This window comes from Ostrea edulis, chromosome 8, assembly GCF_947568905.1.
Source record: "Ostrea edulis chromosome 8, xbOstEdul1.1, whole genome shotgun sequence".
Lineage (NCBI taxonomy): Eukaryota > Metazoa > Mollusca > Bivalvia > Ostreida > Ostreidae > Ostrea > Ostrea edulis.
Genome location: NC_079171.1, coordinates 9619714 through 9640018, shown reverse-complemented (window position 1 = coordinate 9640018; position 20305 = coordinate 9619714). Strand labels below are relative to the sequence as shown.

At 38.6% G+C, this 20305-nt stretch overlaps 1 protein-coding gene across 1 annotated transcript; it reads left to right on the top strand.

Moving 5' to 3' along the window:
• Positions 1–14118: 14118 nt before the first annotated feature.
• Positions 14119–15873, top strand: LOC125664861 (uncharacterized protein K02A2.6-like). Its single transcript, XM_056147435.1, has 3 exons — positions 14119–14289; positions 14587–14731; positions 14897–15873. Exons 1-3 carry the CDS (start codon positions 14119–14121, stop codon positions 15871–15873), a joined length of 1293 nt encoding a protein of 430 aa, XP_056003410.1.
• The last annotated feature ends 4432 nt before the right edge of the window (positions 15874–20305 follow it).

Below are 20305 nucleotides of genomic sequence, written 5' to 3'. Positions count from 1 at the left end.
AAACTACCATGCTAAACACATTCTCAATGCGAAATTACGAACGACCGTTCATTTTGTGCTTTGTCAACTATTTGGCATGACCGATCAGGACGGATCCAATAATTGCGATAGGGGGGGTCTGGAGGCCTCCAGTGGGCACAAGACGAAGCCTTGGCGGGGGAGCAGGGAATGAAGCTCTTGGATTTTATAGGGCTTGAAATGTATCTCCTATGTAGTTATTTTTACTATTTTCTGTCATTTTTGACAAGGTGAAATTAAGAAAATGTAGCAAATTTCAATAGTTTTTGGAACAAAATGTAAGTTATCCCAATAAAAATAATTCAATTAATCAAAATATTCATTTACTTCTCTAAGAGTGGAAGAAATTATTGCTTGTTTTATCGGTGTGTTTTTTTTCTCAACAAAAGATCACAATTTACCTTCAATTTGAAAATTGTAGCCTCTTAAATCCGCCACTGCGGATTACAATTGCTTTCGTAAAATTATTATTAAATATCCAATACGGAGATCTATCATTTGTTATATATGTAACCTTTAATTTGGAGCTCCAAGTGAATTCCTAATGATACAGTTTTATTTACTGTATATGATATCAATAGATATAACAAACCTAATGCAGCTATTATTCATAAATTGTTGTCCAATTAAAGATACCTCTCATTCAATATGTGTGCGCAAGTTTTACACGCATTATAAAGTCTTTCCTCTGCAATATCTGATTTCCTTTACTTGCGCGGGATTTTATCTAGTATTATAATCCATAATTACTGAAGGGCTCTCTCTCTCTCTCTCTCTCTCTCTCTCTCTCTCTCTCTCATACACAATGGATACGATTCAGTAGAACTTTTATTATTTTAATACATTTAAATTAAAAATGATTTAATATAGAAACTAGGAATGGTGATAATCGATAGCGAATATGGACAGATACGACTTGAATGCAAATTGTTGAATTAGTTTTGTCTATAAAAATGAAGAATTCAATCAATGCAGCGATCACAGCACGATTTAAGAAATTGAAGTTGGGAGGGGGTGAGACAGTTTGGATGCATGAAGACTAATACCCCCACCCCTCCGTCACACACATACAATGTATGTACAGGATTTAGGATCTTGAAGATCAGACAACTTAAACAACAACTTGTCGTTTGGATTATTATTTTTTTTGAGTCGGGTCGCGAAGCGATGCTCCTTGTTGTCAACGGCGTGCGGATTTATCGTGGCTCACAAACTTTCTGTTTATTCTTGCACCGACAAAAAATAAATCCCGTGCACAAAGATCTTCCAAAAAAATGTGAACAACTTCATTAGGTTTTGAAGACATATCATACATGTATGTTGACATTCTTATAACAATATAATTTAAACGAGTCCCTCAATAGTTTAAAGAAACTTTATACATAGTGTCCATTACGGGAGCGGATAGGTATGTAGGGTATAGAATGAATATTTATTTAACTGGCGGCCGCCACTTAATCTATCTGCCGGCCTTAATTTATCTGGCGGCCGCCACTTAATCTAACTGGCAGCCGCCACTTATTATCTGTCGGCCGCCATATAAATTAACTGTCGGCCGCCACAATTTATCTAGCGACCTTAATTCATCTGGCGGTCGCCACTTATTATCTGGCGGCCGCCAGTTAATTATATGGCGGCCGCCATATAGATTATCTGGTTTTTGACTTCTTATGAAAATTGTGAAATATATTGGGTCGGCACGATATCAGATCTAGTCTAAGATCACGGGTATCTTGCGCCAACCCAATATATTTCACACTTTACGCAATAGGCCAAGCACTTCTGTTGATTTCAAATACACGGATTAACTGATCCCCAATTGTTCTACTGAGGCGAAAAACCCTTCGAATTTGCATGGAATGTACAAGTTATACGGGTACCTGTAAAGTGCGAAACGAAACGAAATCTGCCGAAACCTACCGAAACGAAACGAAACAGATTGTATAATCGAACTCTTTTAATTATAATAATTGAAAATGGTATGTTAGGCCCCTGTTAAAGTTTACACGTATAAATAAAATTCGCCTCCCCTTTGATGTAGGCTTTCGACTTGACTGATACAACGTTTTAAAAGTTGGAAGGGTAGATACCATGTGCAATTCGCTTCGGAAGGTTACAGTCTCACAGGTCAGAAGTCTGGGGAAACACACTACACGAGAGATGGGGTCGTCGGCGTTGGATTCGCTTTTGGGCATAAATACATGTTTCAGTATTTTTTGCTCTAAATACATGTGGATATTGTGTATTTGTATGTAGTATATCAAACGGTGGATTCTGAATATGTGAATGTCCTCCCGTTCTCTTTGTGATTTCTGCTTAAAATTCCCTTGTTCATAAGCCTTTTCAGTTTACAAAATGCCGACCTCCTCCTAACATTATTGCATTAAAAAAAATTCGTTTTCCGTCCCGTTTTCAATTCCCCGTCTTAGCAACACCCAAAATGTATAGAGTTTTTCCATTATTGAAAGTACTTGCACCTCAGCAGTTACAGACAAAATAAGAGGTTAAGAGCTCTTCCTGCTTTCAATTTTCTCAGACACCAGCTTCTTCAAACAATGTAGCTATGCCCAAAGGCGGATCCAACGTCGGCGACCCCACCCCTCGTATAGTGTGTTTCCCCAGATCTCTGAGACTGTAACCCTCGGTTCTGAAATTTATGGATCTGAAACTAATTGTACATGGCATTTAATCAACTATGGATATGTACTTTGTGCTTACTCCCCCCTTTCCAGCTTTTAAAACTTTGTAACAGTCAAGCCGAAAGACTACATCAAAGGGGAGGCGAATTTTATTTATATGTGGTAACTTTCACAGGGGCCTAAGATACCATTTTTAATTATTATAATTAAAAGAGTTCGGTTATACAATCTGTTTCGTTTCGGTAGGTTTCGTTTCGTTTCGGTGGGTTTCGTTTCGGTAGGTTTCGTTTCGGTAGATTTCGTTTCGGTAGATTTCGTTTCGATTTCGTTTCGCACTTTACAGGTACCCCAAGTTATGCACAGGTCATTGTTATAGTCATACATCATAGTACCGCTAACCCGACAAACATTTTTTTTTTCATTTTTTAAAATAAGTTATTGAATGACGAAGTATGACCAAACTGCGCATTGAACTTTATACAGCCCCGTACTAACATTACTTATATTTTTCAATGTATCAGAAGGGGTATGTTGCAGGTTAAGTTGGGTAAAATTCTTGACAAGCAATACGATAACAACAAAAAATGGTGTTTAAATTGTCCGAGTACGAAAACCTGTACATGTGTGTGTGTGGGGGGGGGGGGGGGGGGGGGGGGGGGGTGTGGGGGGGGGGGGGGGGGTAGTAGTCTAAAACTGTCTCAATTTCTCAATTTCCCCTTCCGATTATTAAAATCTTTAATTGCTATATGTAATCATTTTAAAATTTAGATGCATTAGATAATGAGAGCGCGCGCGCGAGAGAGAGAGAGGGAGAGAGAGAGAGAGAGAGAGAGAGAGGATTGGTGACTCATTGATTATTATATTCATGAATGTATGCAGATACTGGAAGTTTAATACGTTCAGAATAAATCTTGAAAGTACAATTTCTTTCTGATTAATTATCCATCTTCTTTCATTGTGATATATATATATATATATATATATATATATATATATATATATTGATTTCCCATATTGTTTTCTTTACACATTTTTAAAACATTTCCGCTGGCACGGGTTAGGACTAATGAATGAGCCCCTTCTAAAACGATATTACGTGCTTAGCTGTCTATCTCATTCTCAGTCAAAAATAAAATAAATACAAGCTATATATACTACAACATCATTGAATTTACTACATAACTTTTCGATTTAACCTTCATAATCCATGACTTGTTTATGTAAGCGGATTATCTAGGCATCAACACCCCCCCCCCCCTATCTTCGCTAGCCAAGATTATTCGTCCACAAAGGCACAGTTGACCCAAACCCTATTGCTAGCGGAGATGAGATTAATTTTACCCCCGTATTATGTTATAACTGACCAAAACCTAGTACGTTTGTTTTCCAACTTTCATTCAGAAGACGCGCAAGATTGTGAGTTACTGAATAAACAAGAAAACGTCTGCATTTTTATTTCAATCGTTGTCAACTCTATAGACCGATCTCAAAAGATATTCATGTATTCATTGACCCCATATTTTGTTTGTATGTTTCTTTTTTTTCACGCATTCTTCCGTCAATTATTGTATACGAATTAAAAAATCCACTTTCACTTCCTCCCAACAAGAGCAACGCCAACGTGGCATAATACGCCCGTAGATTTTGCTCAAGGAAAAACATATTTTAGTGGGATTCATATTTTAGTGAAGTTAGCACTGTCTTCTGTGAGCTAATTAATTATTATGCTTGTAGAAATGGATATCAAGATATAAAGAGGGATATCCTTAGAATGTGCTACTTTATAAATATGCTAACGGTTCGGTTTGTATCCTGCCCACAAGGTTTTCCTAATAAGTGATACCTACGACCTTGACCTTTGACCTCTGACCTTGAAATACAATAGGCACCTTCCTCTCATCATGATGATCAAATATACCAACTTATAATATCCTGGAGCTTACGGTTCGGTTTGTATTCTGCCCACAAGGTTTTCCTAATAAGTGATACCTACGACCTTGACCTCTGACCTTGAAAAACAATAGGCATCTTCCTCTCATCATGGTGATCAAATATACCAAGTTATAATATCCTGGAGCTTACGGTTCGGTTTGTATCCTGCCCACAAAGTTTTCCTAAAAAGTGATACTACGACCTTGAACTTTGACCTCTGACCTTGAAAAACAATAGGCATCTTCCTCTTATCATAGTGATCAAATATACCAAGTTATGATATCCTGGAGCTTACGGTTCGGTTTGTATCCTGCCCACAAGTTTTCCTAAAAAGTGATACTACGACCTTGACCTTTGACCTCTGACCTTGAAAAACAATAGGCACCTTCCTCTAATCATGGTGATCAAATATACCAAGTTATAATATCCTGGAGCTTACGGTTCGGTTTGTATCCTGCCCAGAAGGTTGTCCTAATAAGTGATATTACGACTTTGACCTCTGACCTTGAAAAATAATAGGCATCTTCCTCTCATCATGATGATCAAATATACCAAGTTATAATATCCTGGAGCTTACGGTTCGGTTTGTATCCTGCCCACAAAGTTTTCCTATTAAGTGATACTACGACCTTGACCTTTGACCTCTGACCTTGAAAAACAATAGGCATCTTCCTCTCATAATGATGATCAAATATACTAAGTTATAATATCCTGGAGCTTACGGTTCGGTTTGTATCCTGCCCACAAGGTTTTCCTAAAAAGTTATACTACGACCTTGACCTTTGATCTTGAAAAACAATAGGCATCTTCCTCTCATCATGGTGATCCAATGTACCAAGCTGTAAAGTCCTAGGGCTTATGGTTCAGTCTGTATCCTGCCCACAAGGTCCGGACAGGCGGACAGACGGTCGACGCCATACCATAATACGTCCCGTCTTCGACGGGCGTATAAAAATGACCAAAACCTAATAAATGAATTTTAGTGCTTAATTTTACTAGTCATTATTATCAACTGTTTAGTCATAATTAAAGCGTTCAGGCCACGCCTACCGTTTCATGTAAACCATTCACTATCATTTACAAAGCGTTCAAGCTACGCCTACCGTTTCGTGCAAATCGTGCAGACCGTTCAGGAAATGGGAAGGGTTTCGTGCAAATCGTTCCGTGCAAACCGTTCAGCGTTTCGTGCAAACCGTTCACTGTTCCGTGAAAGCATCGTTTCGTTCCGTGCAAAGCGTTCAGCGTTCCGTGCAAGAATCGTTTCGTTTCGTTCCGTGCAAGTGGTGTAGTAGTACGCTTCAGGGTCTGTAGATAATAAAATCTACCGTATTTTGCTGAATATATTTAATACGCATCGCCTTTTGGGGCCTGTAAATTGTGGAAATACCATTTTTCGTGTGTTCAATCGCATTTAACTTCACGAGAAATCTTTGTGGAAATAATGCAGGTTCTCAAAAAAAGGATGCACTAGAATTTGTATACAGTGCAGCAAATTTGATTTTTAAGAAAATAGCGATCTTGTCGTTATACACACTACATAGCAGTATTTGCGGGGAAATAATGTTCATTTCAACCAAGCACGAGAGTTTGTAGCAATACGGTTTTAACAGATTCGATATTTTCTTTGTTTAAAGTTCATATCAATTAAATCACAGGCATCGTAATTTTTGTCAATAATCTCTCAATAATACCAAAGATCGAAAAACCCTACCCCCTCTATATATAAATACACGCGTATTGATATATAGAGGGGTAGGATTTTTCGATATTTGGCTTTATTGAGCGACTTATTGACAAAAATGCCGGTGCCTGTGATTAAATAGCCGATGCGAGCGTTCAATGTTGTCTATCAAAACATCACCCAAGCTTCGAATAATGACGTCCCGAGGGCAATATAACGACCCCTCGGTAATTATAAACATATCAATAATCAAAGCCAGTAATTGAATTGGTACGAAATGAAGACTTCAAACAAAAGGAAAGTTAAAACTCAAAGTAATCCCATATTCCCAGACCCATGAAAAACGTGCAACATGCAGAAATCTGACAAAATCAAGCGACAAAGGACGTGTACACAAAACATGTGCTAGTCACGTTATCATAATAGCGTGACAGTTTTAAAAATTACACAATGATCAATTCTAATTGGCTGTTTCATAATGATTAGTTACAGGGTGTAAGATAATTCTTTTTCAAACGATTTTACGCTTTTAAATAGGTAAACAACGCGGCGAATGCATTGACTAAAACAAAATGAGTCAAAAACCTTTTAATGGTCTGTAGTATGTACCCCTTCTCATAAAAAAATGAAAAGTATGGTACTATTATCAATTAAATGATGCATGTGTATAACCCTTTTCAATTCTTCACCACGTTGGAGGAGGGGGGGTTTATTGTTGTATGTTTGTGTTGTTTGACAAACATTTCTTGTTTTCTTTATTGTTTTGATGGTAGCATTTTATGACTAGTTGCTGAATAAAAGGTGAAGATAACGAACAGTGATCAATCTCATAACTCCTACAAGCAATACAAAATAGATAGTTGGGCAAACACGGACCCCTGGGCACACCGGAGGTGGTATCAGGTGCCTAGGAGGAGTAAGCACCCCCTGTCGACCAGTCACACCCGCGTGAATTCTCAAAATATGCGCGGAGAGTCAGTACAGTAAAAACAGCGATGTGTCTTACAGATGTCAACTGCATAGTCATTGTAACATTGACTAAAGTTTAAGCTAGGGGATTGATTTGCGAAACTTTTTTGTTGGATGGTATCTTCTTACAACCACTGTGGTGCTTATTTGGGGGTTTTCTGTTGTGTTAAAATGTACTATATGACTACATAATGATTTTCCTCCAATTCTTAGCATTTGTACATCATGGATTGTTTTGCACAATCATCAGTTAGCAGTGACTCATGTTGAATATGTACATGTCATTTAAATGGCAGTGGTCATGACATAGTCAAATGTAGTCACTTTACCCAGGTATAATGCATGGAAGTATAATCCTGCTAAAAGAAGCGTGCATATGCGAACTCACACACACGATATTCGTCATCCTTGATTACTACTATCTTGCTCCTTCAAGATTACATATTCCTGTTGACAATGAAGTGCGAATTGACTCTTCGGCCCTTCAGGACTTTGACTTTTTTTTGTGCTTCTCGAAAATTGTAGATAAAATAACCTACAGTGTGCCCCCTCTGATATTTTGAAAATAAAGTCCAACTTGTAGGTTGGTATGTTTCGTCGTCAATAGCTTTCTATAAATAAAACAAAATGACGAATCTATGCTATAACTCCATGCAAATTCGAAGAACTTTCGCCGCAATAAAACAATTGGGGGACAGCTAATCCAAGTATTTGAAATTAACACAAGTGTTTGAGTTCCAGCGAAAGATGTGAAATGCATGTATATTGCGTCGATGCGATATCAGATCTAGTCTAAGATCACGTGTATCTTGCACCGATCCAATTTCACATTTCTGCAAGTAGTCGAACACTTCTGTTAATTTCAAATACTGGGACTAGCTAACCGTAATTTAGTTATATAGTGTGGCAAAGGTCCCCGGAATGTGCATGGAATTTATTATTTATTATCAGTCCTGATACTTCTGGTGAAAATTGTTTGATGAAATCTCTATCAAAGTAAATAAATCCCGGTCAAATGTAACAGATTTAAGATTTATTATTTTTGAATAATTGTACGGTTTGTATTTTTTCTTCTGTTATAAATTCATTCCAGTTTGTAAATCATCGACTTTGCGCTAATTTCTATTTTCATTCGAGTTAATTTGATTAGATGCCTATTAACATAATATGATGAAGTAAGTATATACCTAGCCATTTGTCAGAGAGAGAGAGAGAGAGAGAGAGAGAGAGAGAGAGCATATCCATAATTATTGAATATCCATATTACATGTAGCAAGTTTTCCCTTTACTGAATACTAATTCGCATTCAAAACAGGAATTGCCCACATTACTTATTAGTATTACTAGTGTTGGTAAACCGTGAATCTAAGCAATGAAGAACGGAATTAGAAGTTTAAAATAAAATTAAACAAACATCTGTTCTCACTAACATACGCATACAGTGTTTGGTATCGTTGGAATGTTCTCAAACAGCTGGAAAAACAATATGCATATATCGGAAAAATTATAGATTTTTTTTAGGTCACCTGAATTCATTCCGATAACCTATTGCTATCTGTTTTTGTCCGTCGTCGTTCGTCGTGCGTCGTGCGTTAACATTTGAACATTTTCAGCTTCTTCTCTGAAACCCCTGAACCAATTTCAACCAATTTTGGCATATAGTATCTGTGGGTGGAGGGGAACAAAAATTGTGAAATTCGTGGTCCCTGCCCCCCTGGGGCCTTAGGGGTGGGGCAAAAACCATCAAAATGAGTGTAATTTTAAAAAAATCTTCTTCTTTACTCCTGGATCAAGAAGCCAAACTGTGGGCATAATTATAATGAGCGTTGAGCCCTCTTCCAAAATTGTGAAATTCATGGCCCCTGGGGCAGGGGTTCTTGTGTTAGGGTGGGGCTCTATTGGTCATATAGTGAAAATGTAGAAATTCTTTGAAAATCTTCTCTGTCTCTGGGTATTAAGTAGACAAACTAATAGCATGGTAATGATGAGCAAGGATGCCTCTTTATACCCCCCGCAACAAGTTGGGGGGTGGGGGGGTATACTGGAATCGGGTTGTCCGTCCGTCCGTCTGTAGACGCAATGGTTTCCGGGCTCTAAAGCATTATCCTTTCCACCTACCGTCACCATATCATATATATGGACTACCCATGGGATGAAGATGTTCCCTATCGATTTTGGGGTCAAAAGGTCAAAGGTCAAGCACACTGGACATCGAAGTAGCAATATGGTTTCCGGGCTCTAAAGTGTTATCCTTTCCACCTACAGTCACCATATCATACATATGGACTACCCATGGGATGAAGATGATCCCTATCGATTTTGGGGTCAAAAGGTCAAAGGTCACGCCCACTGGACATTGAAGTAGCAATATGGTTTCCGGGCTCTAAAGCATTATCCTTTCCACCTACAGTCACCATATCATACATATGCACTACCCATGGGATGAAAATGTTCCCTGTCGATTTGGGGGTCAAAAGGTCAAAGGTCAAGCGCACTGGACATCGAAGTAGCAACACTCAGAAAACAGGTAGTTTATACCTAATACCAACACCCTTTGGGAGATTGGAGTAAGCGGGGGGTATTCTTAGTGAGCATTGCACACAGTACCTCTTGTTAAAAATTGTGAAATTATGGCCCCTGGATCAGGGGTTCTGGTGCTAGGGTGGGGCTCTATAAGTCATATAGTGAAGATGCATTATTTCTTTGAAAATCTTCTTCTCTGTCCGTGGGTATTAAGTAGACAAACCAATAGCATGGTTATGATGAGCAAGGATGCCTCTTTCAAAATTGTGAAATCCATGGCCCCCTGGGTCAGGGATTCTGGTATTAGGGTGGGGCCCTATTGATCATATAGTGAAAATGCATTTTATTTCTTTGAAAATCTTCTCCTCTGCTGCTGGGTATTAAGTAGACAAACTAATAGTATGATAATGATGATCAAGGATGCTTCTTTCAAAACTGAAATTTATGGCCCCTGGGTCAGGGGTTCTGGTGCAAAGGCGGGGCTGACCACATAGCTATTCAATGTTTCTTCCATCCAAAAGTAAAATTCTTATATTTAAACACAAACCTAATTCAAACATTGGAAGGTTGTTACATGATACTCAGGTGACCTATAAGTCTTGTTTAAATTCCACTTTTATTGTGATTATTCAGTCTGCTGCTGCGAATTCCACGCCTCTTGCAAGGCGCCAATAGCCAGAACAAGATCCTTGGATGCTATGTGTATTGGCAGATAACACACACCATGCGACACGGTGAATATTCGTGGTCCCAAACTTCCGCCAGAGTTCGTTTGCACGCAAATCTGTGTGTGCGGAGACACAGAGAACTATGGGTAGTACATGTATGTTTGTTGTCCTTCCACGGTGGTGGTGGTGGGGGATATAAAACTCGCGTGGTGTACTGTGTGTGTATTTAACATAGTCGACCTACAAACGAAACAACATTAAGGACACACTGTATTGTAATTAAGGTGACTGGATGGATAAAAAAAAATCTTCACACATCTCTATCTTGTGTCATGGGGTGTGGAAGCCTCGGTACCCGCTTCCTGTTTACAGGGATTCAACGTCACGGATGATCTCCCTCGGTATGCTGGGGTCAGTCTGGGATTGGGCTGAAGAATGTATACTACTCCGCTGACTGTCTTTCACAACATGGATGCAAACATAAATATCGGCAATACTTGTTCTATTCCATTTGAAAATTGAATTGTCTAGCTAGGTTTTTATTTCAACAGGTGAACTGTGAATCGCGGGATCGAGTGAAACAGGTTTTCTTAAAACCGATTCTCCACCTTGATACCAAAACCACCGCCAATGCGCTCTACCCGAATACCCAATATTATTTAGATTTACCGAGATATTCCGCCCTAGTCTTGATGACCCCCTCCCCGTCTTTATGAAGTTCCTAATGTTACATTGTTCCTAACTGGTTGGGATGATTTAAAGGAGGAATGCTACACTAGTTTTAACTGTAATGCAATGTGAAGTAAATGTAGAGGATTTACACAGCAATATTTTGAAATTGAAAACTTTCACATTTATTTGATTTAGTCCAAGAGACAGTTTTAGTAGAAAGTAATCTCAATTTAAAAAAAAAGGATCTTGATTGATTCTATATTGTTTTCACTCATGCAGACGTCACCACTGCCAGTGTAAGGCTGCAAAATTTAGGCGTATGCTCGGCGCTTAGGGTCGTTGAGCAGGGAAAGATCTTTATCGTGCCACACCTGTTGCGAAATGGGGCCTCGGTTTCTGCGATTTCGTCCGAATGACCGCCTCATTTTATAGTCGCCTCTCACGACAAGTAAGGGGTGCTGAGGACTATTTCAACCCAGATCCCTACGAGATTCTTGATCTCCAACGTTTTTTTTTCTCTCTCTGGCTTATTGTCGACGACGATGGTGAAGATTTAAAGTGCAGATTGCTCAGTAGGGGCCCTGCTACACTTGGTTTGTTGCGACGAGGCGATGGTGGTCGACCCTCGGGTCTCCTGAAAACGGGGACGGGTCTTCCTGAAGATCCGGGGATGGTTAGATCCTCCAGAAGGTGGTGGATGGGTCAATCTCCTCTTCCTAGAGTCGATCGCCCACGGATCCCCACAGTATAGTCGGGGGACAGGGCTTCTTGAAGGTAGCTTGCTATTCTTCATCTGTGGTTGATCGACCATCGGATCTCCCTCAGTAAAATCGGGGAGACGGTCTTCTTGAAGACTGTGTTTAGGAGGCGGCAAAGGAGGTACGGAGGGAGCACCCCATCGGATCCAGTGCAGAAACCCACCAGCTCTGTGCTTGAATTTGTCTAAATAATTTAGATAGTCACCTAAATTTCCTTAGTTACTTGCCGAAAGCAGAAGGATAGTTGTGTGTATGCAACGGTATTTATGAGCGAAAGTGTTTAACGTGGAGTTGACAAGGCTCGCACGTCCATTACGTTATGAGAAAGCCATAGAAGATGCGTTAGACCACTGTCTATAATAGATAGCTAGCCTCTTGCACCGATGCGTTATTGTATAAAGATTTACTTGATAAATTTAAGTGCATGTGTGTCTAATTCAAACTATAATACAGAGAACTTTACACCCTAATAAGGAGCATACGCTTATTGATAATACAGGGAATAGGATTCTGAATCCTATATTTAATCCAAGACATGCCTGGATATATTAAAATAGTTTAATAGGCCTAAATGGGAAGTGTAATATTAAGGACTTAGAGATTTTGTGTTTGAACGTTGGCTGTAATTTGTGTTATTTTAAGGAAAAACATGCATGCTAGTATTATTGTGTTTTTAACATCATTATATAAAAGGAATTAGTTGAGGAGGGTATGTTATTTGGGTAAAGGTATAAGCATGGCTTATTGTCTCAGTAGGTTAGCATGTTAACTGCTCAAAACCGCTATCTACAGTTCAGCAGTTGACACGCCAACTTACTGAGCTAATCAGCAAAATAGTTAAATTCAATAGGGGTATAGACAAAAAAGTGCTGATATTGAATGATGAAGGTAGAAATCATTGCAGGAAAAAAATCCCGTGTTAAAGATATGTTTAGATTTTGAAGAAAAAATGTCGTTGTGTAAAAACCTGAATTCTTTATTATTTCTGTCTTATTCTGTTTGAATAGGATACAATACAATATTGAACAAAACAAGAGTCTTATGACGCTATCTTTATTATACCGGGGGGGGGGGGGGGGGGGGGGGCTTGAAAAAGTTTCAGAATTAAGAAAGATCTAGTATGGGAGAAAACAAGATATCGCATGTGCTGTAGGTGGAAGATATCTTGAAAAATAGTGTTTCCGTCTATAAGGAGTAGTTTTCTAGCCACTTGAAATATATTCCACAAGACTATGTTTCCATTTATGTTTTCAGTATTCTGGTAGTATATTTTCACTAATACAATGTCACCTCTAAATGTTTGATCTTGTGTGTCGTACATTTCAAGTGTTAATTCAAGTAATGTTAGGTGCTTATGTTTGATGTTCTGAAACAAATGAAACATCTGAAAAATAGCAATTACTTACAAATGATTAAATTGGGTCAACTGTTGTTTAACGCGTTGCATATTCAGAATGCCAGGCCTATCTCAGCACACTGATTTTGACTACGGGTAAATATGTTTACTTCAGCAAGACAAATAGCTCACGGCGGGTGTGACCGGTCGACAGGTGATGCTTACTCCTACTAGGCACCTGGTACCACCTCTGGTGTGTCCAGGGGTCGTGTTTGCCCAACTATCTATTTTGTATTGATTTTAGCATTTATGAGATTGATCACTGTTCCGGAAGGCAAACATTTATATTCAAATATAGATCCCGATTTGTAAAATAAATGAATAAATATATAAGAAATAAAAATAAATAACTGTCACTAGCAAAATGTGCTTCAGTTTGCATCTTATCTAATTATCGTTTTAGCTTATATATTCTAATTCACACCTAACTGACTGACACTAAACAAACAAGTCGGATTGAGACACTGTGAACTCGGTGTATTATCTCGGTTCACTAGAGCATAACGTTTTATCTACGTTTTCCTACTACGAGTTTTAATTAATAAACAAAATTAGGACTTCTAAGTAAAAATAGGATTTGCACTCGGAGTCGAAGATGTTGATAAATGTATTAATTGGATCGGGTTCGGTGTGCGATAGATTTTTACATGTATGTGTATTGAATAAAACGTGTGTTGTGAACAGGCGTTGTTTATGCAGATAATCGTCCTGATAGCACGAATTAACATGGTGGCAGCGGTGTTTGATCTCTGAAAACGTCTCAACCAACTCTGCGAAAGGTGACTTACCATTTGCAAACAGATATTTTGTAAGTTTTGACTTTTTGTGCAACCACGTGCATCCGCCATTTGCAGTTGCAAACATGGGTGAGGCAGAACCAACCCCTGTGCAAGTATATAGCTGTCCTTTTCGATTACCACCACAATTAGAATTAACGATCGAAAATGTGTCAGAAAATTTTAAGAAATGGAAAAGACAGGTAGAGGTGTATCTCGCAGCTTCCGGTGGTACAGACAAGGCCAAAGAAGTGCAGGTAGCCATAATACTCAGTTGCGGAGGCCCCCACGTTGTAGAAATTTATGACCAATTTTAGTGGGAAGATGGTAATGATAAGAATGACCCTGAAAAACTGTTTGAGAAATTACAATCTGGTTGCAACCCCAGGTCAAATAAAGTACTTGAATCACACAGATTTTGGAAGCTCCCATACCAAGATCCATTTGATAGTTTTCTCACAGATCTGAAGACACGTGCAGCATCCTGCAATTTTAAAGAACCAGACAGAATGATGAGAGACAAAATAGTATTCACGGTTACTGGGAAATTACAGGAACTTCTACTCAGAGAGGACAAACTTACACTGGAAAGAACTATTCAAGTATGCAGAGCATATGAACAATCGAACAGACAAGTAAAGGAGCTACGTGAAACCACTCTGAAAGTGAACAAGATACAGAAATCGAATGACAAGCACAGTAAACAAAAATTTGAGAAAAAGAAGGAAATTCCATAGACTAACAAAACTCAATTTAAGAAAAAAGACTGTGAATTATGTGGGTACAAACACGAACCAGGTAAATTAAAGTGTCCAGCATGGGGAAAATGTTGCGAACAGTGTGGTAGAAGAAATCATTTCAAAGCAAAGTGGAAGAAGATACATTCAGTTAGTCAGGAAGAAGAATTTGATGAGGATCAGTGGTTGAAAGCTGTTAGTGCTGGTGGCAAGGAAGTGACTGCAATCATGCAAGTTAATGATTGTGACATCAGATTTCAACTTGATAGTGCCGCAGATGTTAGTACAATTTCCCAGCGTCATGTTCGCAAGGAACAATGTAAACCGACCAAAGTCCGTTTGAACATGTGGAACAAGACAAACATGAAGCCATTTGGTGAGGCAGACCTGACAGTTATCAATCCACGCACAAATAAAAAACACCAACTCAGATTCATTGTTGTTCCGAATCAGTACACATGCTTACTAGGACATGAAACTGTGCAGAAATTGAAATTGATTACTATAAATGATGAAAGATTCATAGCCAGCGTATCGAGCAGTGACCTAGGTGATTTGGGAACAGCACATCTACATGTTGACCCAAACGTACGACCCAAAGCTCTTCCCTGCAGGAAGATCCCTATCACGCTTCAAAGTTTGGTACGAGAGGAACTTCAGAAACTTGAAGATAGAGGAGTCCTAATTCCAATAACAGAACCTACTCCATGGGTTAGTCAGATGGCTATTGGTAAAGCCAACGGAAAACTAAGACTGTGTATTGACCCACAAGCACTCAACATAGCATTAATTAGGGAACATTATCGCTTGCCTGTTCTCGATGACATTCTACCACAGCTCAGCAAGGCTAGAATCTTCACAAAACTTGATGTCAAAGAGGCTTTTTGGCACGTGAAATTGAACGAGGAATCCAGCAGACTGACGACAATGATAACTCCTTTTGGAAGGTATAGATGGGCAAGACTACCTTTTGGACTAAAGGTATCAAATGAAATACACCAGAGAAAACTGGATGAAGCGTTTGGAGACATGACAGGTGTTTTCAGTGTAGTAGATGATATTATCATAGCCGGCTGTGGAGCGAATGACACAGAAGCCAAATAAGACCATGATCTGAAATTAAGAAAGTCTTAGAAAGATGTGAGGAGAGACACATCATTTTGAATAAAGAAAAACAAGAGGTTGGACTCAAAGAAATATCATTTCATGGACATGTCATTACCAGAGATGGAGTGAAAATTGATGACAAGAAAGTCAAAGCTATTAATGACATGCAACCCCTTCTGATGTATCAGGTGTTAAAAGACTGTGTGGAATGGTCCAGTACATGGCAAAATTTCTCCCTGACCATTCGAACATTCTGGAACCGCTCAGAGAACTTACCCGCAAGGATAAGGCATGTCAATGGGCAAAGGATTGCGAAGCAGCATTTCAGGAAATCAAGAAGATGCTGACAGAAACCCCCGTACTAGCTTATTTCGATCCTGGAAAGGAGGTAGTAGTACAAGTGGACAGTAGTAAAGACGGCATTGGTGCAGTTCTCCTTCAAGATGGCAGACCAGTGGAGTATGCATCTAGATCATTGACGGCGTCTGAGAGAAACTGGGCGCATATTGAGAAAGAAGCGTTATCTGTGTTATACGGTCTGGAACGTTTCGACCAGTATACTTATGGCCGTAAAGTGACAATACAGAATGACCATAAACCGTTAGAGGCCATCCTGAAGAAACCTCTTGCAATGGCACCAAAGCGCTTACAAGACATTATGATGAGATGGAACCGATATGACTTTGATTTTGTATATGTCAAAGGAACTAACCTTACAATTGCAGATACTTTTAGTCATGCGTATCTGAAGAGTGAGGAGGGTAATTTCAATTAGAGACTAAGAATTATGTCATTGAAGATTGATGAAACATGTGATGTCCCTGATGCTCGTCTTCTTGAAATCAAAGAAACAACTGAGATTGATGAGGAAATGTGGACGTTGAAGGAAACGTAATGAATGGCTGGTCAGAGCAGAAACATGAAACACCTCTAGGAATTCGCCAATACTTTGATTTCAGAGACACCATATCATCTAGTGATGGACTGATGCTGAAAGGGGGAAGCTGTAATAATTCCCAAATCTTTGAGAAACGAAATGAAGACCAGACTTCAAAAAGTCTCATTTTGGATATTATAGTATGTTGTGAAGGGCAAGAGAACGATATTTTGGCCAGGAATTAATGCGGATATTAAACAGTTAGCTGATTGTTGTTCATTTTGTCAAGAGAGAAAACCAATGAACCAGAAGGCTCCATTGATGCAGCAAGCAGAAAGATCTACTCCTTGGCAGAAAATAGGACTTGACGTGTTTGAGCTGAATGGAAAACATTATTTGATTGCTGTGGACTATTTCTCTAATTTCATTGAAATTGACTTGCTGACATCTATGACAAGCTCCAGAGTAATAGATTTACTCAAGAAACAGTTTGCTCGATTTGGTGTTCCAAATGTAATCATGTCTGATGGTGGCCCACAATTCGTAAGCCAAGAATTCCAAGATTTTGCAAAGAAGTGGGGTTTTACTCATGTTACATCATCACCAATGCATCAACAAGTCAATGGCAAAGCGGAGTCAGCCGTAAAAGCCATGAAGACATTGTTAAAGAATTGTGAAGTAGACAAGACAGATCCTTATGAAGCAATTCTTGAACAAAGAAACACACCAAGACAGGATAGTGGTGTTAGTCCAGCGGAAGGTCATGTTTAACAGAAAAGTGCGTGGCATGATTCCAAAGTTACAACAGAAGCTCGTGAAACCAGAAGCTCTTGAAATTTCCAAGAAGAGGAACCAACGTAGACAGACAGTAAAGAAATCATTTGACAGGAAGTCTCGTGAGCAGAGTAAATTGGATGTCGGTCAAGCAGTATACTTCCAGCATCTAGAAGGACGCAAGTGGTAACTAGGAGAAATCAGTGGTATTCTCGGACCGCGTACATATGTCGTCAAGGATCAGAATGGAACCTCTTGTCGTAGAAATAGGATTCATGTGCGACATACCAAAGTTAATTTCCACAGTCGTGATCGTTCACAGATGCGTTCAGTTGTAGAAGATTATTCAAAGAGCACACAGGAAAACTTTGTAATCGATCCTAAACCAATGAACAAATCAAACGCTAGTGAACCAGAAACACTGTCCGTTGAACTGACCGAACCGACACTGACTGAACCACTCCATGAAGGAAGACCTGTTCGTGACAGGAAAAAACCAGCCTATCAGAAGGACTATGTTACCCGTTAATGAACTTTATTCTCTGTGATTAAGTCAATTTGTTTGTGAATCAGATTTGATTTTTTTATGTAAAATTTTGGCAAATTTTCTAAAGAAAAGGGGATGTTGATAAATGTATTAATTGGATCGGTTTCGGTGTGCGATAGATTTGTATGTATGTATGTATGTGTATTGAATAAAACGTGTGTTGTGACCAGGCGTTGTTTATGCAGATAATCGTCCTGATAGCACCAATTAACATAAGATGCGTCCGCGGGACTCCTCATATCAGAAAAACTTGCATCCCGAATGAATTATTGCTTTAGTGACAACCCTAGATTTTGAAGACAATAACTATGCTTTTTATCAAATGAGAGATGTTTAAGAACTTTCTAACAAAGCATTTAAAATGTTCATGGACTTGATGCGAACTCTTAATAAAATTGAAACAGTAAAATATTTTTCATGGTGGTTTGATGTGAGAATTAGTAAAAATAGAAGCTGAACTTAGTTATCAAATTTTTATTTGTCTCAACAAAATTACTGGAAATGCACGATTTTGCATCTAGATTTTGAACATTTCCCCGGACCCCAACCCCAAGAAGAGGGGGCAAGCCCCCTCCCGCACTCCCCCCCCCCCCTCGCTGTGCTGTGCAACTCGGCCGCCTGCCTTCTGCAGCCGGACTAGGTCACCAATCAGCAGGACTAGTGAATTACAGGATTTACTGGTCCTGCGGACTAATTGAGTAAAAAACTGAGTGTTGAACACTCTATATATATATATATATATATATATATATATATATAACTGACCAAACACGTCTTACCTGTCCTACAGCTAAATATAGAATTAAAATCAACTCCATGACCTGACCGATAAAGCAGAACGATGCAAAAATAGTCGATAAATTTATCCTGTAAATAACGAATAACGACAACTCCTGGAAAATCGAAGTAGGCGATAAATTTATAATACAAAGATATCTAACATTGATATAATATTGTGATAATGCTTCACCAATCTCAAATCTCTAGATATGTACACACAACAAGTACATGTAGTCTGTGAGGTGCAGTCAAAATAGACATAACAGAGAAAAAAATTGCAACATAATTTACAATACAGTTGTTTGTTCTATTTATATGAATCATTACACGTCAATTATCTGCCCTGTTTGCCCAGATCATTTCTACTTGAATATGAAGATTAAACTTTTAAAACATTCCTAATTCCTAAATTGAAATTCTACAAGACCCTCTTCATGCAATAATGCATAAAAAGTGAAGATAACAAAGAGTGATCAATTTCATAACTCCTATAAACAAACATCTGGTGTGAAGACTAGGAAAGGTTTGGGTTTGCCAAGTGATCTTCTTTCACAGCCATAATTTGACTCATGTTAGGTGAAGATAACAAAGAGTTTTCATTCCATGACCCCTATAAGCCATACAGAATACCCGCTAGATAGTTCAACAAACGCGGACCCCTGGATATACCAGAGGTGGGATCAGGTGCCTAGGAGGAGTAAGCATCCCATTACTCAAATGACTTAGATACCTTTGACTAATGATTTCCTACATTTTGACCATGGTACACGTTGACCATGTGATATTTGGGCTATTGCTCTTAAAACTTTTATTGTTTGCCGTTTTTTGGCAAGCATAAATATCGTGTAGGGACAAAAATTTTCCCTCAAATGATAAAAAGACCATTAATGTGCAAATCAAATATTTCAGTATGTTAACACATAAATAAATGAAGCTGATCAGAATGGGTTTTTTGGTAAGACATCGTGTATTCCAATAATTGAAAGAAAATCCGTGAATCTGATTGACTTTCTACAAAAGTTGATTAGTATCAAGGGATTTTGTTTTCCTACGAAATCATATCTCAATTGGCAGGATAAAAATGCCCTCGATTCCAAGTGGTTTTCCACAAAAAAATATAAGTATCAGGGACGTTTTTTAAGAGAGGGAAATATTTCCTTCACTCAAAACCATGTAAATAGATATTTGGTTTGTATATAGAAAAGAACCCTTGATTTCTAGTATGTTCGATTGACGCTGGCAAGTATCAAGGAAGTTTTTTGTTTCTGAGCGAAAAAAATATTTCCTGGATCTAACTTTTTGTAAATCAATTTCGGCATGTACACGGATTTTTAAAACAACCTCTATAGTTTGGTTTAAGAATTTTAAGAATAAATAAAACAAAAACAAAAAAACAACAACATAATTTACTGTGTTTTATTATTACAAACACAATGAGAATTAACATACTT

Bases quoted from the DNA above. Each gene is read 5' to 3' on its own strand.
- LOC125664861 (XM_056147435.1), top strand. From the start codon at position 14,119: ATGGGTGAGGCAGAACCAACCCCTGTGCAAGTATATAGCTGTCCTTTT. The intron at 14,290-14,586 runs GTAGCCATAATA...GGGAAATTACAG, and splicing joins ACAAGGCCAAAGAAGTGCAG to GAACTTCTACTCAGAGAGGA. The intron at 14,732-14,896 runs GTAAACAAAAAT...ATCATTTCAAAG, and splicing joins GAAATCGAATGACAAGCACA to CAAAGTGGAAGAAGATACAT.